The 23,521-nt window shown below is 38.3% G+C and overlaps 2 protein-coding genes across 2 annotated transcripts in view; one reads left to right on the top strand and one right to left on the bottom strand.

Annotated features, from left to right (window-relative positions):
- Nucleotides 1-9,186, bottom strand: part of LOC122658728 (coatomer subunit delta-2-like) — a 29,107-nt gene extending 19,921 nt beyond the window's left edge. Inside the window, exons 1-4 of the mRNA XM_043853817.1 lie at nt 9,005-9,186; nt 6,827-6,918; nt 6,337-6,376; nt 2,658-2,881 (exon numbers count right to left, since the gene is read on the bottom strand). Of these exons, the coding sequence (XP_043709752.1) occupies nt 2,658-2,881; nt 6,337-6,376; nt 6,827-6,829 (267 nt within the window). The 5' untranslated portion in view covers nt 6,830-6,918; nt 9,005-9,186. The remainder of the gene's footprint in view (nt 1-2,657; nt 2,882-6,336; nt 6,377-6,826; nt 6,919-9,004) is intronic.
- Nucleotides 9,187-12,758: 3,572 nt separating this feature from the next.
- On the top strand, nt 12,759-22,454 carry LOC122659749 (peptide chain release factor APG3, chloroplastic). Its single transcript, XM_043854868.1, has 15 exons — nt 12,759-12,947; nt 13,104-13,160; nt 14,245-14,325; nt 14,467-14,524; nt 14,634-14,737; nt 15,826-15,877; nt 17,519-17,568; nt 18,518-18,583; nt 18,667-18,831; nt 18,990-19,062; nt 19,442-19,574; nt 21,016-21,073; nt 21,220-21,267; nt 21,757-21,840; nt 22,218-22,454. The coding sequence occupies exons 1-15, from the start codon at nt 12,798-12,800 to the stop codon at nt 22,284-22,286; spliced, it is 1,248 nt and encodes a 415-aa protein (XP_043710803.1). The 5' UTR covers nt 12,759-12,797; the 3' UTR covers nt 22,287-22,454.
- The last annotated feature ends 1,067 nt before the right edge of the window (nt 22,455-23,521 follow it).

Here is a 23,521-nt window from a genome sequence, read left to right as displayed (position 1 = left end):
TTGGTTTATTTTATTTTTATGTTTCTTGTTATACCCTTAAGTAAATATATATTGAAGTTTAGAGGGAGATTACACATATCGTGTAATCCCCAAGTTGCATATCTCCTCTCTTCTTCTCCCTCTTGATCTCTCTTCTTCTTCTTCTCTTTATTTTATTCTTCACACTTCACAAACCACCACACAGTCTGATCCTCCAGCTGAAGTTCCTCCTTCCTCCTTATCTCCTGCCGACATAGTTGCTCTTTGCATAGGTACCCACTCCTGCACTCAAAAATCTATGTCTGTTTATCCTATTGAAAATTTTGTTTCTCTATCTCATCTTCCATCTTTCTTACATAGCTTTGCCTTGTCCTTATCTACACACACTATTACTAAAACTCATCGTGAGGCTTTGTCTCATCCTAGGTGGAAAGTGGCTATGGAACCAGAAATGGATGCCTTGATATTTCAACAGACATAGACTTTGGTGGATTTACTTCCAAGTAAGAATCTTGTGCGGTGTCACTAGTTATACACTACTAAGTACAAACCGAATCGATTGAACGGCTAAAGCCCATTTGGTTGCAAAAGGTTATATTCAAACCTACGCTGTGGATTACTTCGAGACCTGCTTTCCTATCACTCGGCACAACTCAGTTTGTGTGCTCATTTCTTTAGCAATGACTTATGATTGATCATTATATTAGTTGGATATCAAAATGTCTTCTTAAATAGCAACTTACATGAGGAAGTGTATATGAAGCAACCTCCAGGGTATGTTGTTTTGGGAATGTTTGACGAGTTTGACAAATACACAAGACGATTTATGGTCTAAAACAATTACCTAGAGCCTGGTTTGATAAGTTCAATTCGATTGTTACTCAGTGCAGATTCTCACAGTGTTATTCTGATCATTCTTGTTTGTTTGTCATTGAGATTCTAGGGTGATTGTGTATTCGTTGTGTATGTCGATGATATCATCATATCTGGGGATGATGCATCTAGGATTACAGAAGTGAAATCTTACCTACATCAGCATTTTTAAATGAAAGACTTGGATGCCCTTAGGTATTTTCTTGGTATTAAAGTGCTTCGAAGTAAAAAAAAGAGATCAGTTTATCATAGAAAAAAATATGTGTTAGACCTTTTGTCTAAGACTGGTACGCTTGCTTCTAAACCAGTTGATACACTTATGGATCCATACTAGAAGTTTGGGACAAATGATGACAAGCACTGGTACAGGAGGTTAGTAGGGAAACTAGATCTGACATATCCTTTGTTGTTGAAGTTATTAATCAGTTTATGGAGTCAACTAAGAAGACTTATTGGGAGGCAGCATGTCCAATATTAAATTATTGTAGGGGTGTAACGGGTGTTTCAGGAAAAGGGCTCATTTACCAACCTCATAAGCATATTGACTTGGTTGAATACTTCGATGTTGACTGGTGTGCCGACGGTGATCGGAGGATAGGAGACTTACCACAGGTTACTGTAATTTGTAGGTTCATTGGTGGCAATCATATCACATAGAGAAGCAAGAAACAAGCGACTGTGGCTAGATCCAATGCTGAGGCTGAGTATAGGGCATGGCTCATACAACAGCCGAGTTAATGTGACAGAAATCATTGCTTCAAGAGTTGGGGTTTCTAGTTACTAAACCTATGAAGATGTTTTGTGGTAATCAAGCTGCTATCTATAGTGCTAGCAACCTAAAGATTCATAAAAGGACCAAACACATTGAAGTCGATTGTAATTTTGTCAAGGATGTAGAAATGAGGAAGTTAATTGTCATTTTGTAATGGATACAATAATGAGGAAATTGATTGGTACTCCCTTTGTTTCTTCTGCAAATCAGTTGGCTGATACGTCTACCACGCCTTTGTTTAGTCCTGCTTTCCGGAAAGGTTGTTCCAACTTCCAAGCTGGGCATGGGTAATGTATATGCTCCAGCTTGAGGGGGGAACTGTTAAGCATATTGTATTATATGGTTATTGTGTTAGAACTACCGTAGAGGGGTATTTTGGGGATATAGTTCTAGGTTTTAAATGTACTGTTTGGTTGTGGTATGGTTTAGTATTCTAACCAATATCGTGAGCCTAGCTTTCTCCCAAGCTTGTGGCTCTCTCTCCTCTTCTTCTTCTCTTGTGTTTTCAATACTAGTTGCCTGTTTTTGAAAGAGTTTCATGGCTAGGCATTGAGAAAATATTTCAAAATAAAGTAAATAAAGGTTGTTTTGCTTATTAAGATTCCTGACACAAGGCTCTTTACACCTCTTACCTTAAGGCTTATGCCTCAGGCAAATGAGATACAAGATATATTTTGATGGCTAGACTTCTACCACTTCACCTCAAGTCTTTCACCTTTCAAAACATTGGTTAAATGATCACTTTAGCATTTTTAAAATGTACCACTTAATTTAACAGAAGACACTTCATAATCATGTTTAGCCAGAACATAACAATATGAAATAGTTTGCAAGAGTGAATGTTGATGGGAATCCATTCATTTACAAAAGCACCAGAAAACCGCACTGACCTAGAAATTATTGCAATTTTTTATCATTAATGCGGGAAAATGAACAATTTAACTCTATTCTGTGTAATTTATTGAAGAGCAATGGCCACAAGTATCAAAAAATAAAAACTGCTAATCATAGACCAACATAAGAAAAAGGATACAAGTTTAGAGAGCAGTCTCAATGTCTCCAAATCTTCAAGAATGTTGCTCTGTTTGTTTGTTACGAGCAGCAAATATAGAGCTTCTATTGGCTGGTACACATAACGGACATTCTCCGTCTCGACATATGTATGTTGTCTTCCTGTGCCAACCAACTTGGGAAAAGCTGCAAGTAATCCTTCAATCCTTATACGAGACATGTCCACAAATTGCCTTGAAACCAGTGCTGCAAGGAAATGTACATAGACCATCATGGATGCAACTCCTATTATGTGAGATTATCACAAATTTGGTGATAAATTCCAGACATTACAAATAAAGCAAAACTCCACAATCATATTATGAAGATCAGAAGATCAACACAAGGCATTGGCATCAAACACAGACAATTCAATCTGGACCATAATATAAAATCTATATTTTTCATTCTCCACGCATAGTATAAATCATTAAAACCTAAAGAGTGTCCCAGTGCACAAAGCTCCCACTACTGCAGGGTCTGGGAGGGGCAAATGTACGCAGCCTTACCCCCTTGCTTCACAGGAGAGGCTGTTTCCAAGTTTTGAAACCATAAACAACAGGTTTCAATTTCCGCAAATAAACCATTACACCAAGGCTCGCCCACTAAATAGTTAAACAGATACCTACTACCCACCTGTCCTTCGATCTCAACAACAGTTTTCACTTACTGGACACTGAAGGTAAATTTACCGAAGATAGCAAACAAAAGACCAAACATTTCCATAAAGCCCCTGTTCTTTATCTCCAGAACAGGTAATAATATATGAAATTTTCAACAAGTAACGCTCCTGCTCTACCTGCAGTAACTAAGAATAACAATATTATTTGGCACTAAAATTTTCACCAGCAACATGTCCTTAACCAGAGGTCACTTAAAGGAATTAACCAAAACTGATTCAATAAATTTCTGAGGAATGTAATAACAATGAAAAATACCATAAACCTCACAAACGGCATACCAGGAGAAAAAAATATTTACAACAATAGAAAAAATCCAGTCCTTATGATGCAGATCCTAGCCTCCTCGAATTGAAGAAGCCACCCTAAACCTAGGGTTTTAGTAGGAGCCTTAGCTTAGTTTAGTTTATTTCCATACTTAGTTTTTATTTTGTGTTTTTAATTGAACCGGGTTAAATTGGTTGCATCCAATTGGTTCAATTGGTCTAATTTAAGTGAAGTGATGCTATTGGCTAAGAGGTTCTTATATCCTATTGGCTAGTAGGGAATCTTCTTTTATTTTAAGTAGTTTAAGTTGTTTTTAAGTCATTAGGATTCTATTTTGAGTCTATTTCAGTTTCCTAGTCAGTTTAAGTTAGCTAATAGGTTAAGGATTGGGTTAGGCCATTCCTTTTTAGTGTCTAAGTCTAATTTTGAGTATTTTATATAAGGTTCTAAGGGGGCCAAGTATTGAACACGAATTTTGATTAATAAAAACTCAGCTTTATGCTTGCTGCCTTTGTTGCTGCCTTTGCTCCATCGTGAGTGTGCCTTGTGAGTAATATCAAGGTGAAGGGATTGGTGGATCTCCAATCGACTCCTTGCATCATGAATATCGGGAGGGCTGCTACTTATCTCCTTGCATCTTGTAGATCGGGAGACCCTATTGTTCATCTTCAAAGCTGCTACCATTGAAGATCTCTTCAAATCCAGTAAGTTTGAATCTGAACTTTGCTTTAAAACCTTCTTCTACCCAGCCATTATCCTTCCCTTAGACCTAATCCACATTCCCCTTCCATCCATCAACCCTAATCTCCATTAAACCTGCAACTCCTACTTCAACTAGAACTCCCTCATAACTACAGATCTGACCATCAATTTCGAGTCATACTTCCAGCCTATATTCCCCACACCTCTCCCTACACTCGGCCTTAAACCCAGTCCATAATCCCCACTATAACCCCTCCATTCCTCCACTCCATTAAACCTAAACCTGCAACTCAATTCTGTCCAGAATTGCAGAATTTTAAAACCTTCCCAAATCCAATTATTTTTATCCCATTATAACCCCCTAGACCTGCATATTAAAGCCATGTAAGACCCATTCCCAAATTCCCATCCTAAACCCTAGAATTAACCTAAATCCTAGTGCTGTCCATTCGAACCAGCAACCATTTTTGCGATTGATCCTGTTGTCTAGCTCCTAGTGGGATTACTCCTACCTAGGACTACATCACCTTATTTGTTTGCATTTATCATAGATGATTAACCACGGACATTCAAAATGAGGTTCCTTGGTGTATGCTTTTTGTTGATGATATTATTTTGGTGGATGAAACAAAAGCAGGGATTAACACTAAGTAAGAGTTAGAGATCAACTTTGGAATCAAGAGGTTTCAAGATAAGTAGAACGAAGACGAAGTATATGGTGTGACTTTAATTATACTAAGATGGATAATGAAATGGTGAAAATTGATACGAGAGAGATACCGTAAAGTGATTATTTTAGATATTTGGGTTCAATCATAAATAAAAAAGGTGATACAGAGGATGATGTGGAGAAGTGCATCCGGAGTGTTGTGTGATTGACGTATTCCTTCAAAGCTTAAAGGAAAATTTTCTAGGACAGCTGTAGGACCGGCTATGATGTATGGTGTGTTGCAGAATGTTGGACAGTTAAGAAGCGTCACATAGATAAACTAAGTGTAGCGGAGATGAGGATGTTGAGATGAATGTGTGGCAAAACTTGGAAGGATAAAGTAAGGAAAGACCACATTAGAGCTGATTTGGGAGTTGCCCCGATACATGATAAGCTCCAAGAATGACGTAGATCAATGGTGGCTGAGAGGAATCATCAAGAACTTGTCCAGGTTCATTTCAACATCGAACCATTATTTTTGGGAGATATTTTCCATATTCTTGCGGGACCCATTCTGGCCATAGCATGGAAATAATTCAGGGTATAGTTGCACTTAATCTGTGGAAGATTTGACAGATTTCGTGGGTTCCAGCCAACTGTTGCGTGGAGAGATTTCAAGGTAGTTATTTCTATGCTTTGAAAAAATTTGGAGGACAGTTGTAATGGACTTTTAGTCCATGCGTGGAATGTTATGGCTGTTAGTTTATTAATTTATTAGTAGGCTGCCAAAGATTGTTATGTTAGTAGTTCCCATTTTTGTGCTACAAGTGACTAGTAGAAATTTTTATTTTAGTTATTTGCAACCCATAGAGGTTAGTTTCTATTTTTTTTATTTTCCTTGTTGTACAAGGTATCCACAACCATGTGTGGGCCTTTATTGGTGACTTTTTATTTTCATTTCCTTGTTCTAGAGGTTACCACAATCCTCTATATATGTAAGGGCCTTAGTGCCTACAAAAAACGAGGCCTTAGGATGCACCAGTACGGAGGAGTGATTTAATTTAGATTGAAGGAAAAAAAAGAGCTACGGCAAGCCTAAAATGACCCTAGGAGAAGTAATGAGGAAAGACATGCATAGTTTAGGCCTTGTTTCAAGTATGGCCTCTCAAAGAGAGAGCTGATTGGAGGACCAGGATCCATGTAATCAACCCTATTTAGTTGGGATAAGGCTGAGTTGTTGTTGTAGAAAAAATCCACAGCCATCATGCAAATTGAAATGCCAACAGAAATTTAATGCTTCTTGTATAGCATATTAAATCTAGAAAACAATGCAAAAATACGTGCCTTTCTGGCAACAAACTCACCTTTACCAGACTTACTTATAACAGAAGCTGCAAGAACCACCTATTCACAAAACAAAACAAAAAAAATAATAATTACTACAATAAAAAATTACAAAATTCTCATATGCAAATATAAAATGTAGGAAAAGAAATAGTCAAATAGAGCATATGCCAAGAGTAATTATCCAAATAAGAACAGCACCATGAGATCGCCTTTTTTTGTAGAAAATTGGCGTTATTAAAAGATACTATTAACAAAAGATAATTGATTAACTTGCTTTGTGGGTAAATTGAATTTACCCAATTTACCTAGATCATTCAAGGGTATAAGAACTAAATCCATAGATTTACTTAAAATATAGAAGGACATTCTAGATGCAACAAGAAATTCATCAGAACTATTTTATTATACCCACCATCTGTGTCCTCTTACAATACATTTGTGCAGCACCCAGTTCATAAAGCACCATTGAGAAAAATAAATGAAGAAACTAGATATAGTCAATTTTACCATTTTGACCCTTCCCAAATCAAACAGTTGGCAATAGTACGAGAGCAGGACTCAGACTGGTGCAGAAACACAAAGATGGCTTACTTGGACACCTACAAAAACAAATCTTGGTTAATATGTCATAAATCAGCCATGGAATAATATAAAATGATTACTTCATTTGCTAGAAATAAGCCTACACGTTACACATCAAATATTATCTAAATTTCACTATGTCAACTGAGGCACTGCCAAAGTACAACTCGAAATTCAGTTCAGCAGAGACTCAAGAAAGAAACACCTATATTAAAACAAGTAACGTACTGCTTCTTACAGAAGACTGGGCCATAGCTGAAGCATACAACACCAGGATGCAAAATGTCTTAGGTTGAGACTGATGGAGACCATCCAAAAGCAGCCAACAGGGAGAAACAAATCACAGGTTTCATAGCATCTAATGTACTTCATCATTATTGTTCCGTTGATTAAATGGACTACTCAAATTTTATTGGCATATTAGAGACACTTGGGTTGTTCCCTTATCCCCACTCCACACAATAAACCCCTCCCCCCACCCAAAAAAAAAATAAAAATACTAACACTCATGCACAGGTCCTGATCAAATTTTGATCAGTCACTGATCAGCTGCATAAAAAGTGTGTTCTTATCCACCTCAGTCCTTAGAAGAGTTTTTCTCTACTTATAAACTTTTCATTAAAATGTTCTCGGCATACCTCATTAACAAAAAGCCTGAGCTCAATGAAGGGGCGTACCCAGTACACAAGACTCCCGCCCTGCGGGGTCTGGGGAGGGTCATAATGTACGCAGCCTTACCCCTGCTTTCGCAGAGAGGCTGTTTCCAGACTCGAATCCATGACCACTTGGTCACAATGGAGCAACCTTTACCGTTGCACCAAGGCCCGCCCTCAAAAAAAAACTGAGCTCAATGGCTTAATAAAAATCCTCAACGCCCTTATCATCATAATGTAGTCTGGAAAATCCAAACCCCTATGAGATTAAAGGCACCAGTAAGGGAAATCATCATGAGAATATATGCATACCTCTAACATGGTACTACAGATAGGGAAGAACCAATCCATCCATTTCCCATACTAGCGATTTATGCAATTGATTTAATAATCTCCTTTTTGTCCATTGTAGGCCATGTCCCTTTCCTATTTAGAGTGGCTTGCATTTTACTTTTACCCATGAATACTAATGGTATCTTGTGGTATCGGTACTCTACTCAGAAGGAGAAAATGGGGAAGGCCTTTAAGGACAATTGGATACACACTGTACATGTTGGCTTTTGGACCATAAGGGATAAGAAACAACATGATTTTCAAAGATTGCATGAGGGTTGTGGAAAATGAGATTCCCACTACAACATTGACAATGGCAAATAGGCATCCATAGTTGACATATTCCAGACAAACATTTCACCGCATACTGAGATAATTGGGGTGCGAATCAGATCAGCTCCCCATAGATGACATATTCCCTTCTGATTCCCTCCCTCAACCTCAATTTGTTAGGAGTTCGCTAGGGATTCAAAAACTATGGGATTTACTCTTATGTTTCATGACCCCAACGACATTGCCGAATTTCTGACTGTGGGTCTCATGACACTTATCCTAAGGGCCTAGGGATGAAGCTCTCTCACCCCATGGAATGAAGCACCTCGAATTGGATGGAAACTCAGGCTGGTCATTAGAAAGATATCCTGAAGAAAAGGACTACCATGGAGAAACACACATGTTATATCATTCTACCTTATTTATATCAATGCATGAAACTAAACGGAACCAGATCGTAGATCTATGCACCTATGAATCTGGTACTGTAAACACTACAGTTCGGATGTAGAAATCGGAGCAAATAAACCATGAACAAATAAATAAATAGACCGGACTAATGGATCTATCACAACTACGATGTTGAAAACATTAAAGTTACGATTCCGCTGTCATTCCTGCGAAATATAAAACATATCGCATCGTCGCACTACTTATGAATGAATAAGATTCAATGAAATAAAAATTGGGAAAAATGGAAAAGAAAATCAATGTGAAAATAACATTACGTAAATTGTAGTAGATCTACAATTATGCGTTGAGGTCCGGCAAATCGTAGAAGTTATAACCCAGTGAACTCCTCGTATATTAATTGATTTCTGGAAATGAAATTGGATTGAACTACCTTGTAATCGAGATCCAAGTTTCGAGACCAACGTTTGAATTCTCTTCTTGAGCTTCGATGATTGCCACTGTCAGTGCTCAAGATAAGGCGTCAAGTCGAGAAGCCGCTAAGAACAGTTTTTCATGGCAATTCGAGATCTGGAATTTCGGAATTCTGTAAGTGTGAGACGAACTTGTTAGCGGTTACAGGAGAAATAGACAGAGAGAGATAGGGGGGGATCCGGTGCTGTGTGTCGGGTTGATGGGGAAATTTCACGGACAGCCCCTGCAAGTTAGTCGAATGGTACAAACACACCAAAAAATGATCAATATATCACAGACATCCCTTATTTTATGACTTTATTTCTACTTAGTCCACTTTGTTAGGTCAATACAGATAAGTGACAGTTAACTCTTTTTAAGTAGCGAAATTACCCTTATCACAAGGTGAACTTTCCATAATACCCTTACATCTAAATGCAGAAATTGAAACACATTTTGCCTCCCGCTGCCACCACCACCACCACCACCCGCTCTTTCTCTCCCATCCCTTGCAATCCCACCCCCACCCTGCCCTGCAATCCCGCTGCTACAACCATCCCCTTAGGCCCCAAACCTTATTCCCAGTCCCTCTTCTTCCTCCCAACTCACCACCACTAGAATCTACCATGGGGTGTCAGAAATTTGTGGCCACGGAAGTGGTACTCTTCATTGCTTAAGAATCCTCAAACACTTATTGTTTATTTGTCCGTGAAATTTTTCCTTTTTCTTTTTTTCCGAAGGATAACTGTTCATCACGTGTTAGGCACATTGAAAACAAAATTACATGGTTCTGTCAACCACAAAGTGCAATTCGGCCAAATTATCATACACGTAATCGACAAGGTATTCCGAGCTAAGGTGTCTGCTAAAACATTGGATTCGCTAGGAATAAAAGAGAAATAAAAAAGAAGGAAATAAGAAGATAGGTGGAGGATTTCTGAAATAATAGTTTGGATTTGAGGGGAGGGACTTGAGAGTTGGGTTGAAGATAATTAATTAGATCCTTGCAATCTGACTCCATTAGAAAATACTCCATGTCGTTTGATACAACCTCCATAAAACCATATCTTATTGCTAGAGATTCACCTTCAATGATAGAAGCAAACTGATGAATGGGGGATCTTAAAAGATAGAGAACTAACAAACCAAACACTTTGTGCGAAAGGGCAATAAAGGAGGACATGATCAATAGACTCTGCAGTAGCTCAATAGCGTAAACACTGAGATTCAATGGGAACTCTTCTCTACCGAAGCTCCTCTCCTGTAGCAAGCCTCGTTGAACACACTCTCCAGAGGAAAGATTTGATTTTCAGCATAGTGTCTCCTTGAGATTGCTCTCCATTCATTCGATGGAGTGGAATCCCACTTACTCAGCCTCAAGGATGAGGGACGATCTCTTTTCCCAACCTGCTAGATGTTACATTTTAGATGGTAGGAAGACTTCACCTAGAATCTGCCACTCTGAGATGCCTAGTTAACTTATCGTGAATATATCGTGTTTCAATTCAAATGGCGGGTTTTCCTTCCATTCCAACCTCTCCCAACCCCCCCCCCCCCCAAAACGGTTCGAACTATAAATTGACACTCCTATGGACTGAAAGTGTAACAAAAAGAGGAAAGAAGAATGTTGTCTGGTTGTGTGGCCCCTGCATCAGCGTGGGGGCCAATGAGGGGGCATGCAGGGGCATCCAACAGGAGGGGTGGGGCGATCATTTTGCCCTCTTGTGTGTGGAGCATGTTGGCATAGGGAAACATGACCGGGCAACTATCTTTTTTTCTCAAAAAAGAATACACTTTTTTTTTTTATTGGCAAAGGTTTCTCGTTACATCAATGTTGGGGCAGGGGGAATCTCCCACACCATACCAATGGTAGTGCAGGGAATGATATATTCTACATGGGCCCACATGGTCATCGTAGGAGAGACGAAGCAATTAAAAAAAAGGAACATAAGGGCAATAATACATGGGCATTGTGGGCCCAACCAAGTCAGCAAGCAAGAGAAAAATAAATGAAAGAAGGTAGATGAATATCTCAAAATACAGACATCCGATTGTTTAAACCAAAACAAGTCAAAGAATCAGCCACAACATTTCCCTCCCGATATGTATGCATAAAGATAACTTGAGAAAACCTTTATGAAAGAGCTCTGCAATCAGCAACGATATGAAGAAGAACTTGTTTCCTAGCTGAGCTTAAGAACTTTGATTTCCAATGCGAGAGATGAAATTGGACCCTTTGAAAGAGATCATGACATTGAGCTTTACTGATTTTCCTATGAAAAAAAGGAATCCCAAAATAGGTGTCTATTGACAAATTGCACAAAATATGAAATCTCTAAAAAATGAGTCTCTTTAATCCCGAAGAGACGTTAGGATTGAAATTAGCTCTAGTCTTTATGAGATTTAGATTTTGACCAGAATAGGAGCAATATTCATTGAGAATATTGAGAATGGATTGGAAGGATCTAATTTCTTGACCAGTAGCCCATCCAAAAAGAATTAGATCATCGGAGAATGCCATGCGAGAAATGGTCTCCCCTAGTCGAGAAGGCCGAATACTATGAATACTTTTATGATGAAGAACCATGGACAGATGGGATGAAAATTGAAAGAACCTCCGCACAAAGGATGAACAAGTATGATGATAAGGAATCTCCTTGTCGAAGACCTATTAATGGCCTGAAAAATTGAAGCGGAGTCCAATTGAGAAAATGTTTGAATCTATGTCTATCTCCTTAAACTCAAAAATGTTTCAATTTTTTATTATATGACTTTCAAACACAGCCTTAAAATAACGTTTAATAAAAATTTCCGAAGTCTTTGTAAAATTCTCAGAAAACAAAAGTGGCTGAAGGAAAGCAATCAAAGGTCAGTAAAGTGGACCCCTTATCGTTCGAAGCCGTTCATTCCCTTGGGAGGCTGATTTAACGGTGATTAATGTAGAGAATCCATTGAAATCAGAATTGTAGTAACAGGTTTAGAAACCATATTTCAAAAGAATCTAATGCAAAACTGAATTTGAAAACTCCAAACAGTGCCAATAAACAAGATCTTTTAATCAAAGAGAAGTTCAGATTAGAGAGATAATAGATAGCACAAGATCAGATAGTTAAAATAGGCTACAACTCTAATCACATTTATTAATAGGGGATTAGAACACTTGCTGAAAATTTGAGAGTAGTTTGACTTCTGGAACTGAGGACAGGCCTTGGTGCAACGGTAAGGTTGCTCCATTGTGACCAAGTGGTCACGGACTCACGGCTTCGAGTCTGCAATGGCGGGAGCACAAGATCAGATAGTTAAAATAGGCTACAACTCTAATCACATTTATTAATAGGGGATTAGAACACTTGCTGAAAATTTGAGAGCAGTTTGGGCGGGAGCCTCGTGCACTGGATATGCCTTTTTTTAATGTAGAGAATCCCTTGACCTACCGTAGGTGAAGGGAAACTCGGGTCCAATATTTCCCCCCTGATTAAACACAGATTCTGTTCCTCTATGGCCGGGCAGCCAAACGGCTATTGTGCGGTCTCAGACAGGCAATGGTGAAATGACCGCTCTACCCACTGCCTGAGCACCCTGCCCGGGTGGGGTCCAAATTGGATGAACACTCGGGAAAGTCAGCAGGGTGCGCAAAACGCATACACAATCTTCCCCCGCACATTATTCATCTACCCGTTATCTACTCGCATTATCGGTAAGTCTTTCTTCCCTCACTCCCGACCCGACCTTCTCCTCTCTTTACCTCCGAGCCGTTTTTTCTCCACCACACAATGGAGAGCTTAACCACAAGCTTCATAGCTCGAATTCCGACATCTTTGAAGAAACTGTCTATTTCACATGTCCTCGGTTACAGAACCAGAAAATTGTTCGTCGCTCGGCCTTCGCCGAATTTCAAAGCTCTGCGACTAGTTTGCATGGCGGTAAATACTATATACACTTTCAACTGATTTTACAGTTTATAGAATTGAATCAGAAGTTTTAGTGAAGTTTTCCCGATTGTTTCCTATACTTGAAGCCATATGTGTTTCGTAGATTATTTGATATTTAAACAAATTTTTTTTTGGGGGTAAATGCAGGAGCCGTATCTGTTAACAAAGTTGGACTCTGCCGAGAAAACATGGAAAGAATTATCGGTAAGATTTGAAATACATGAATCATTTGTTGCCGTTTCCACAGTTCATTTTGAGCACAAGTTCATATGTATGCACACATTTGGGTCCTTATAGTTCGTGTTATGTCTATGATGCTGTCTGCTTTGCTGCATGGGGCAATTTACCAATTAAATGTTAATACTTGTCAACCGTATTATGGATGCAATCTAGTGGAGATGAGAATCCAGTAAATTGAGATTCTAGTATGAGGATATTGGCTTAAACTAGTATCATTTCAGCCCCCGACAATTCGGGAAATTTTCGAAGTATTGAAACAGCATGAATTCTTTAGTCAGGAAAGGAATTTGATGAATTCAACTATGCTTTAATCATTACGAATATTGAAGAATAAAGGGTGTACCCAGTGCATGAGGCTCCCGCCACTGCGGGGTCTGGGGAGTGTCATAATGTACGCAGCCTTACCCCCGCTTCACGAAGAAGCTGTTTCTAGAGACTTGAACCCGTGACCTCTCGGTCACAATGGAGCAAACTTTACCGTTGCACCAAGATCCACCCTCACGAATATTGAAGAATACACTGTTTAATTTATTTTGTTTTCTAAGCAGCCTTTTATCTCAGAAGAGGTTTTGTCACTTTGAATTTCAACCACAGCAGAAATCATTGCTGCACCTTGAGTTGTTTAAAATTGTTATGGGGCTCTTTTTGGGTTCTATATCATTCGGTCTGCTTGTTAAACTCAAAACTGAATCCATCCTTTCCAATTCCACTGATTGGATCTGTACTTATGTTCAGAAATCAATGTTTTTCATCCACTTAGAAATTCAATGCACTGGAGTGTTCTGGAAATGCCTGGAATTTATTAGATATCTATATCCACAAACTGCAAACTTCTCTGATTTCTCCCTTCAAGGCAAATCAGGTTTCATTCTCTAAAGTATATCCGATGAAGAATTTCAGTTAAAGGCTTTATTTGGTAATAAAGCATGCATCATTAAATGCTTTACTTTTTCTAGGTCTAATGTATTATTCCTTCCTCAACTTGTTAATTTAGTAGTCTCTCCAGTTCTTTTATGGGAGTAATGAAGCCAAACTTTGTTAATTGTAGGTCAAGCTGGCAGATCCTGATATCATCTCAAACAACAGTGAATACCAAAAGCTTGCACAATCTATGTCAGAGCTTGACGAGGTACTAAAGATGAAATATTAATTTATTTCCTCATTTAGATGTTTTTTTTTAGATATTTCCTGCTTCTCATATCAGTTGTCTGTTAGTCATTCTTTTGCCATCCTTTTCTTCTAACACTACACTTATTCTTTGAAATAATAGGTTGTGTCAATGTATAAGAAATTCAAAGATTGTGAGAAGCAATTCGAAGATGCAAAAGGTTGTAGAACCATGTTATTTTCTTTTTAGTCATTTCTAAAAGGATAACTATTTATGTTAACTGTCACCCCTCACCCCCCCCAAAAAAATAAAAATTATTTTTTGGTCAGCTTTATCGAGAGAGGGTGGCAGTGACGAAGACATGGCAGAGATGATTGCTTACGAAATTGAAAGTTTATCTAATCAACTCAAAGAGCTTGAGGAGAAGCTTAAGGTCTTCATTTTAGCATTTATTATTGGACTGTAAAATATTCTTTTGTGAGTTCTTGTTGTTTTAGTGCATGATTTCTACAACTCAGCATCCATTTTTGTTCTAATAATGCCTTTCTTAGCTTGGGCCTTGACTGCCCAACAACTCCCTTATTGCACTTCCAAAGTTAAGGGCAACTACTATTTACTTTCCTCCAAAACCTTATTTTTTGGCACTTGGGGGGGGGGGGTGGGGGGTTATCAGCTGCCACTCAAGTCATGAGACAGTTATTCTGATCTCTAGCTGGTATTTTCTGTGGGTTTTCTTTTCAACTAAAAGATCAATGAATTAGATATATAGGTTTGCATATCCAGTCTTTCTGTTTTCTGGATATCTCCTATTTGTATAAGAAGGAAAGAGAAAGATTTGCGTGAACAAAGCTGCAAGAACAGCAAATAATTAAAGATTAAAATGGCAATGATGTCCTAATGTTTCAAATAAAGACGGACCACTTGTTGCTTGGTGCTCTTGTTGTGAAGGGCATTAACAGACCTAGGATTTCAGGGAACAAGATGTTCATGGAGGAAGCAAAAGCTCTGATATGCTTGATTCATAAATGTTATAATTCTGCAAGTGACTCAATTCCTTTAATCAGCAACAAAACAAAATTTTATTGATATAGGCATAAAACTAGCAAAAAACTTAACCAGTACGCACTATGCTTACATTAAAAAAAAAATACAGAAATGAGAGACAGATACAGAGAGGTTATGTGATATGTCATGGTCAGAAAAGTATATTTCACCAGTTTTGGTAAAGTTCATGGCTGCTAACACCTTAAAATTCTTTCAATGCACTTGCCCATTCAGCCAAGAATTCACCAATGTCTGAACACTTGCTAATGCTCTGGAAAGCGCTTTGACCATCCAAGTTTGTTGTTAGCAGTCAGAATGCCTCCTAGTACTAAGATACCTCCGGAAGAGAGGAGCATTTTGCATAACTGTGATATGTAATTGTAATGGTTTTTTTTTTATGCATGTACCTAGAAAAGGGTGTTTCTTTGGAAATGTAGATATCCTTAAGCTAATGGTTATATATATTTTTTTTCATAGGTGCTGTTACTTCCTAGTGATCCTCTTGATTCGCGGAATATCTTGCTTGAAGGTAGACAATTTCTTTCTGCATTTGAGCTATAAATGTAGTTTGACTGATTACCCTTTGGTGTCGGACTTCTATCTTGTTATAGACTTACCTTGCAAGCCTAGCAGAGGAGGACTTAGTTCAAATAAATAAAAGAGAATAAAATGAGAGAAGAGGAGAGGAGAGGAGAAGAAGAAGAGAAAAAGTAGTGTGTGTGGAATGCTTGGGGCGAGAATTGATTTCTCTCCCCTATATTTACTAACTTGTCAATGTTATGTAGAATTACATCAATACCCCACACTAACATGAGAGCACCTGGGGAGGTAAAGGAGGAAAAAAATACAGGCTTATAACAAAGTATACCTAAGTACCCATAATACTCTTACTACATGAACTCTAACAGACTTTCTATTTGCCTTTGAATCAGTTTGATATTTTTGTCATGCAACCAGAAAGGAAAATAACCAGATTACTGTTTCTAACACTTGAATTACTCTACTTACTTAATCCCTTCTTCTACTTAATATTTTGAGTTTCACTTAGTTTTTGAAAGACATTACTGTGGCCATAAATATATCATGTATTTTCTAATGTAGGTGATATATATCATGTAATTCTAGATAATGCTTATTATGCATTTTGAAATTCTAAAGGATCACTTTTGGATAATAAAAGAGAGCAGTTAACCATGCATGAAGGTATGGCTGAGATAAAGTTGAACTGTGGAACGGGGGCTTATTGACGACTCCAATCAATTAGACAAAACTTTGATTAGTTTAATCTTCCATGGCTTTAATGCTGTTTAGTGAGCTTAGTGACATTGTCTGGGTCTTGTACCAAGTATGACCTCTGATAGAGCCTGTTGGAGGGCAAGGATCCATGTTGCAGACCACATTTACCTGAGATTCTCCTGACTTGCGGGGCTGTGCCTTTTTCCTCTTACTTTCATCTTTCATTTTTCTTTTATGTTCCATCTTTCATTTGTCATTTCCCATATTTTTCATTTCTCATCTCATTCCCCGTCCCTTCATCCCCCTTTTCTTGTTAAGACCTCAGTTTTCCCTACTTGGTTTTGTTTGGATCCATGTCGCCGACCCCATTAAGTTGGGATAAGGCTGAGTTTGTTGTTGTTGTAGTGTGATTAGTTACATTAAATTCATTTGATACTTAGATATGGAGGTGAAATCACTTTTTATTCCATCGAGTCCCAAACCTCTACCTTTTCACTTCTGCTGAATTAGCCCTATCTAACGGAACACCTAAACCAAAAATCAGAATGGCCTATTGATTTCTGACCATCTTATCCATGTATTATTATGGAGTTTAATAATGTGTATGTATAACTTGAACACTGTAAAAAGAGAGAAGAAGTTCAAATTAAGTTATAGGTTTTAGATGTTTTATTTTATTTTATTTATTTTTTGTTTTTTTATTTTTTCTCTTTGAAAAAATTGTTTTCTTTATTAGAGGTTATCCTCTATGACCCTCAGAATATCATCTACAGTCGCAGCTGAGTATTACATAGCAATCTAATCTGATTCTCACTAGGTCTAGATCTTTGCCGGCATCATGCCTGCATGGGCTGGCAATTTGTTCCCCCAACCTCTCCCCTTTCTATGGTACAAGTTTAAAAAAAAAATTGATTAAAATGCCTTCCATTTTCAGTGAGGGCCGGTACTGGTGGTGATGAAGCTGGACTATGGGCTGGTGATCTTGTAGGTATATGTGACCTTTATCCTTCTTAATCATTGTTTGGATATGTACTACAGATCATTTCACAGACATTGGTTTGTTTGCATTTTTATATTTAACATTCACATGTTCAGAGACAAAATCTACTGTTAAGTGTCCCTCTAGGGCAACTCGCAGCCTAAAAGTTGAAATCATCTTTTTTGATACCTAACTGTGGGAATTCTGATCTTAAGAATACGTGATATCCAGACATCCCTATGAACCACAATCAGGATTGCATTTCCACCTGTGACCATTTTTTGAGCTATTTAAAATCATTCATTCCATGTTCTATAGTTGGTTCCTTGATGCTAGCGGGCTTTTTGGTTCTCATTTTCAAATGTTGCTTCATTTTTCATGGAAGTGGTACTTTCAATTCAAAGATGTTTTACTGAGTCTTCCGCAAAATAAGTTGAATATTGGCCCCTTGGCCTTTTATGCTTAAAATATTATTCCATTGCGGTCATTTGTAGTTATTAGATTATGTGTCATTTTGTTTGAGGAAAATTCGTGCCTTTGGATTATCCAAGATACATATTTGTTAACTAGAAGCAGGGATGCAATGGGGCCAGTTAAAGTAGGTACCCATCCTGCTCCGCCCAAATGGATTGGGTATGGTGTGACCATCAGGTAAGGGTTGGGTATGTTATTTGAAAAGTCTAGGGTATCTGCCCCACCCCACCCTGCATGTACCATCCCAGTTACCTCGTAAAATTAGGGTCTCATTCATGCTTGTAAGCATAGGCTGGTATGGTTTTGCAATATTTTAAGAGGGTTGATATATACTTGTTCCAAACCTGTCGATTGCCATCCGTAACTGGAAGGAGAAATTTAATCGCTCCATGGGTTTATCCATTGATTGGATGTTCACTACATTTGTGTGCTGAAGGCACATGAACACTTCTATATTAACATCATCTTTAATTTCTTTAGGTTCGCATGTATCAGAGATACAGTGAGCGTAATTCTCTGAAGTACTCCCCATTATCAAGTTCAGAGGTAATAATGCCAACAGCATGTTGAAACTTAAAAAAAGGTTTATTTGACTGCTTCTACTAGCTTAGCAAAGCTTTCCTTTTCAGGCTGAGAAAGGTGGTTTCAAGACATATGTGATGGAAGTTAAAGGGAATTGTGTCTATAGCAAATTAAAATTTGAGTCTGGTGTTCACCGTGTTCAGCGCGTTCCTCAGACAGAAGCACAGGGCCGTGTGCACACTTCCACTGCAACGGTGGCGATTATGCCAGAGGTCTGATTTGGCTTAGCATATAAATCAATTTGGATCTGTCTTTTTGATTAAAATTGGGATTTGTCAAACTGGCACTCATTTTTTTCTTCCTCATCTTCTTCCCTCTTTTGGTTTATTTCTTTACTTTCAAATTAGTGATTATCTGAATCTGTTTTCAGGCTGATGAAGTTGAGGTGGAAATTGATCCAAAAGATATTGAGCTTACAACAGCAAGGTCGGGGGGTGCTGGAGGTATTTATCAGTAGAAGCTATAGTGATCTTCTTGAAGCACTATCAATTGTAATGATCTGTCTGTGAAGTGGATCTCATGTTTTAATTTCTATCAACATCTGCCAACATGCCAAATGTTAGGACCAACTCCGGTTAACCACTCCCAGAACCCTGTGAAATCGGGAACTGCACTGTTTATGACCCTCTATCTACCAGCATTGAGAATAATATGTTGGTTCAACATTTTGCTATTTTCATATTGCTTGAAGATTCTCCTTCGACCCTGGAAACTGATATAGTTAATGCAAGTCAACATTTCACACTATGCTTGTAGTGCACTTCTTCTCTCACCAAGTCATTTTTTGTTTAGTGATATGACGTGCATGAGCTGATAATGCAGGGCAGAATGTCAACAAGGTGGAGACAGCTGTCGATCTTTTCCATAAACCAACAGGGATCCGCATCTTTTGTACTGAAGAAAGGACACAACTTAAAAATAAGAACCGTGCTCTTCAGCTGCTGCGAGCAAAACTGTGAGTTTACAAGTGGAAGTTGTTGGGATGGCTATAGCAGTATATGCTCACTAAATTTTGGTTGTGAGTTTGTTAAAAATTCTAGTTTGTCTAAAGAAGCTGTCAAACCGCAGCAGAAATCTTCCTCCAATCTTCAGATGGCAATGCTGGGATATACATAGAAAATGAATAATTCTATCTACTATAAACTAGGTTGCCTGGAAAAAAGTTCCAATAGGAAAAACTAGGCATCCATTGAATAATTGAAAGGGTAGTTTGCTCTTTAAAGGAGGGTGTGACATTAGTACTTGTTGAAAATTGAAATTAATGACATGGCTCTTCCTGCTAAGCAAGGAGATTTGGAGAAATCTTAAATAACCTCTGTTGACAAGTTATTGCCTTCAAATACCAATGATGTGGGATGGGATGGCCATCTAGTAAACATTAGTTGTGGGATTGAACATTTGGAGATCTGCCCCCAAGGTTTTTAAAGGTTCATACAGGCTCAAGTTTGAATTATATTTTTAAAACCCAAAAACCACTACTTCGACTTGCAAGCTAACTTAATAGAATTAATTTTAGAAATCAGGAATCTTGAATTCATGATGAGGACATCTACTTCGACTTGCAAGCTGACTTAATAGAATTAATACCAATGATGTGGGATGGGATGGCCATCTAGTAAACATTAGTTGTGGGATTGAACATTTGGAGATCTGCCCCCAAGGTTTTTAAAGATTCATACAGGCTCAAGTTTGAATTATATTTTTAAAACCCAAAAATCACTACTTCGACTTGCAAGCTGACTTAATAGAATTAATTTTAGAAACTAGGAATCTTGAATTCATGATGAGGACATCTCCACTGTCTTTCATAAGATTGATAAAACCATCCGTAATAGAACTCTTCAATGAAACAGAAAAGGTTAAGAAACAAAAGAAGAATGCTCTACTCAGTCACCACTTATGCAATTCTCTGTGGCAAGTGTTTGATTGTCACATCTGTCAAAAAGATTTTTATGTATACATATGCAGATACTCTCCTGGGTTCCTCATCTTGATTTCAATTACTATGTCTACACGGTGAAAGAGGTGTACAAACATTGGGGTCTGGGCCAAAGTTTGTAATCTCGTTTTGGGATCGGTAAAATTGCCTGTATCGGATCGGTATCACCAATACTGATACCGATACACCTGTACGGACAAGGGTAAAATGATAATAAAAACAGATTTTCTTAAATGAAAAAACAGGGGTAAATACGTCTTATTTGGCCGATCCGATTCCGATACGGAGATTACGAACCTTGGTTGGACCTATACAATATGCTTACCATATTTTGCGCTTATTTAGCTTCATACTTCTTTTTTTTTTGGGGGGGGGGGGGTGGGGGGTGAATGGGTGATGACCTTCATTCTGGTAGTTCTGGTTTTGTTCGTCTCTGCAATCTATATCCTTGTTACAGGTACGAGATCAAATTAAAGGAGCAGCAAGAGAAGATAAGGAATCAGCGAAAATCACAGGTTTGATATCTTGATTAGTGATATGAAACAATACTGGTAACAGAAGGTGTGGACTTGTTATGGGTGTAGATTCTGGGATGCAATTCAGGTTCAGATGTGGTTGTATACCACAGATGAGACTGTCTAATGGATTTCTAAAATGACAGGTTGGTACTGGTGCTCGTTCAGAAAAGATCCGGACATACAATTATAAGGTACTCAAGAATGCTTTATTCCAAATATGTTGTATTCTATTCTTAAATCTTTTAGGGTGGTATCTCTGTCAATCAATTTTTTCCCCCTTCTTTCCAATAAGTTATTCTTTTTTTCCCAAATGAGCTCCAGGTATATTCTGTCAAAATCTTTGTCGTGAATCCTTTTCCACTATCACGACCTTAAATCTTAACCTTCGATCTGCATCGGTCTAATGGAGAGATTATCAACTAGTTGCCTCATTGTTTTGAAATACATAAGAATCTCTGTAATGCCACTGTGACTCCACTAACCAAAATTCTACAGTTTATTAAGAAGTTTCTAATTCGTGCATATGATTTCCCTTTTGCATCCATGCAAGAGCCAAGGAACATGAAATTATGTCTATTAACAAAGATGTACCTCTCTTTTTCTTTTGATAATGGATGGACCGATGAAGACATCTATAAATATATTTAGCACTTTTAAATTTTTATTTAACATTTTGTTAGGACAACAGAGTTACTGACCACCGATTGAAGATGAACTTCGAACTCACATCTTTCCTGGATGGTGACATTGAGACAGCTGTTCAGGTGCGTGTTTTCCACATTTATCATTTGTTACTGTGAGCTAATTTGTGGAGTGAGCCGGATCACTATTATCTGTTCAAGAAATAAACAGAAAATGATAATCAATTCCAAAATTTCTATGGAACAGCTCCATGAAATATTGTCATAAGGTGTGTGAGGATTTGGTAGTTATGCATTTTATAGACCACCTAATGGTATAATTTGAATCAATTAGTCTTGTGAACTCAAACTTTGACCCGTCCTGGCCAATAGCTATGCTTTTCCTGGCATAAGGAGATACTGATGAAGAAAAAGTTATTTTATGCTATCAATGTTGGAGAGGAGGTGGGAGGTTGGTTGTTCGTGCCACCTAATGCATGCATTATGCATGTCTCTTGCAGTCCTGTGTTGCGATGGAACAGAAGGAACTCTTAGAAGAGCTTGCTGAGTCTGTAGGTGCATCTGCTTGATAATGTATGACCTTGCCTGGTGGCCAAAGCTTGTGTAACTTATGGGTTACAAAACAGAGGGCGGCAGCTGATTTGTTTTGCAACAAATCAGGGAAACAATGGGGACCATGTCTTTTCATCTTCGGGTATATTTTATGTATAATAGTAACAGTCTCTGCAATTGATCTTGTGCTCTTTCTCCTATTTAGTTGAATGACAGATGAGCTAATTTCCTGGCCTTCCCAACTGCTTTATTATGGTCATAGTTGACTCACAGATGGTAGTACTGATAGCTGGTGTTTGAAGTATTGCATTTATGCAAATTATGCCTTTGTAACTAGTGGACCATCTATGATCAAAGTAGAAATCTTTCATGTAATCCTCTGCTTCTTGCTTCAACAACTTTTATTTGACTAAAGTGCGTGTGTGTGCTAACATTGAATTGATTGGGTTTCACAGTAACCCACATTGTTTGAATGGCTAGGATTCTGTAATCAAATACCATTGGCCACCCTAATTGTAATTTACCCTGTTAAAATCCTTTGCTTCTTTTGGATGAAGTCATGAAACCCTTTCCGAAGGGTATTTCTTTCTATTTCAAGGTCAATGGTTGACAACAAAAAATGAGAATTGAGATTTTCTCAAACTTTTGGGGGAAAAAAACGTTTGTTTTCAACCCTCATTTCTCCCTACCCCCCGAATTTCGTCTTGAAGTAGCCTTGAGATGTTGATAATATCTGGTTTGATGATGCTTGAATCCAAGTAGGCCACACTATAAGATTGTAATGTACTAATCTTAGGAATGCAAAATATTGCAATTCAAGGGCTAACACTATACAGGGGAAGCATTTGTAGGGGACGCACCTCGCCTTGCCTCAACGGGGGTTGCTGCTCATGCATGTTTGATGGGGCAGGGCAAGTTCAAGTTGAGCATTATTGTAAGGGGGATCGAGTCCGGTATTGGCTAAACTCTGCCTTGTCTTCATTCAGCTTATTCCTTTCACATATCTTAAGAGAGGTTGGTTTGTCATTTATCAGTCAATCGATGGTGGTGTTTTCTTGATAAGAAATTATTCAACCTGCAAAATTGTAAAGGGAGAATGTTCTCTGTGCTGCAGTGCAGCCTGCGCCCAGGCACATGGGCAGCCTGTGCAGGGGGGCAGGGTGGTTATTGTGCCCACCCCCATGTGCCTGGGCGCAGGCTGCGCTGCGGCACAGAGAACAACGTCCCAATTGTAAATATAGGAACAATTCAA

Source organism: Telopea speciosissima, chromosome 4 (genome assembly GCF_018873765.1).
Source record: "Telopea speciosissima isolate NSW1024214 ecotype Mountain lineage chromosome 4, Tspe_v1, whole genome shotgun sequence".
In the NCBI taxonomy this organism is placed as follows: domain Eukaryota; kingdom Viridiplantae; phylum Streptophyta; class Magnoliopsida; order Proteales; family Proteaceae; genus Telopea; species Telopea speciosissima.
The sequence above is the reverse complement of the archived record's forward strand: the minus strand, read 5'-3'. Positions and strand labels throughout refer to the sequence as shown.

Bases quoted from the DNA above. Each gene is read 5' to 3' on its own strand.
- LOC122659749 (XM_043854868.1), top strand. From the start codon at position 12,798: ATGGAGAGCTTAACCACAAGCTTCATAGCTCGAATTCCGACATCTTTG. The intron at 14,326-14,466 runs GTACTAAAGATG...TTGAAATAATAG, and splicing joins CTATGTCAGAGCTTGACGAG to GTTGTGTCAATGTATAAGAA. The intron at 21,841-22,217 runs GTGCGTGTTTTC...TGTCTCTTGCAG, and splicing joins ACATTGAGACAGCTGTTCAG to TCCTGTGTTGCGATGGAACA.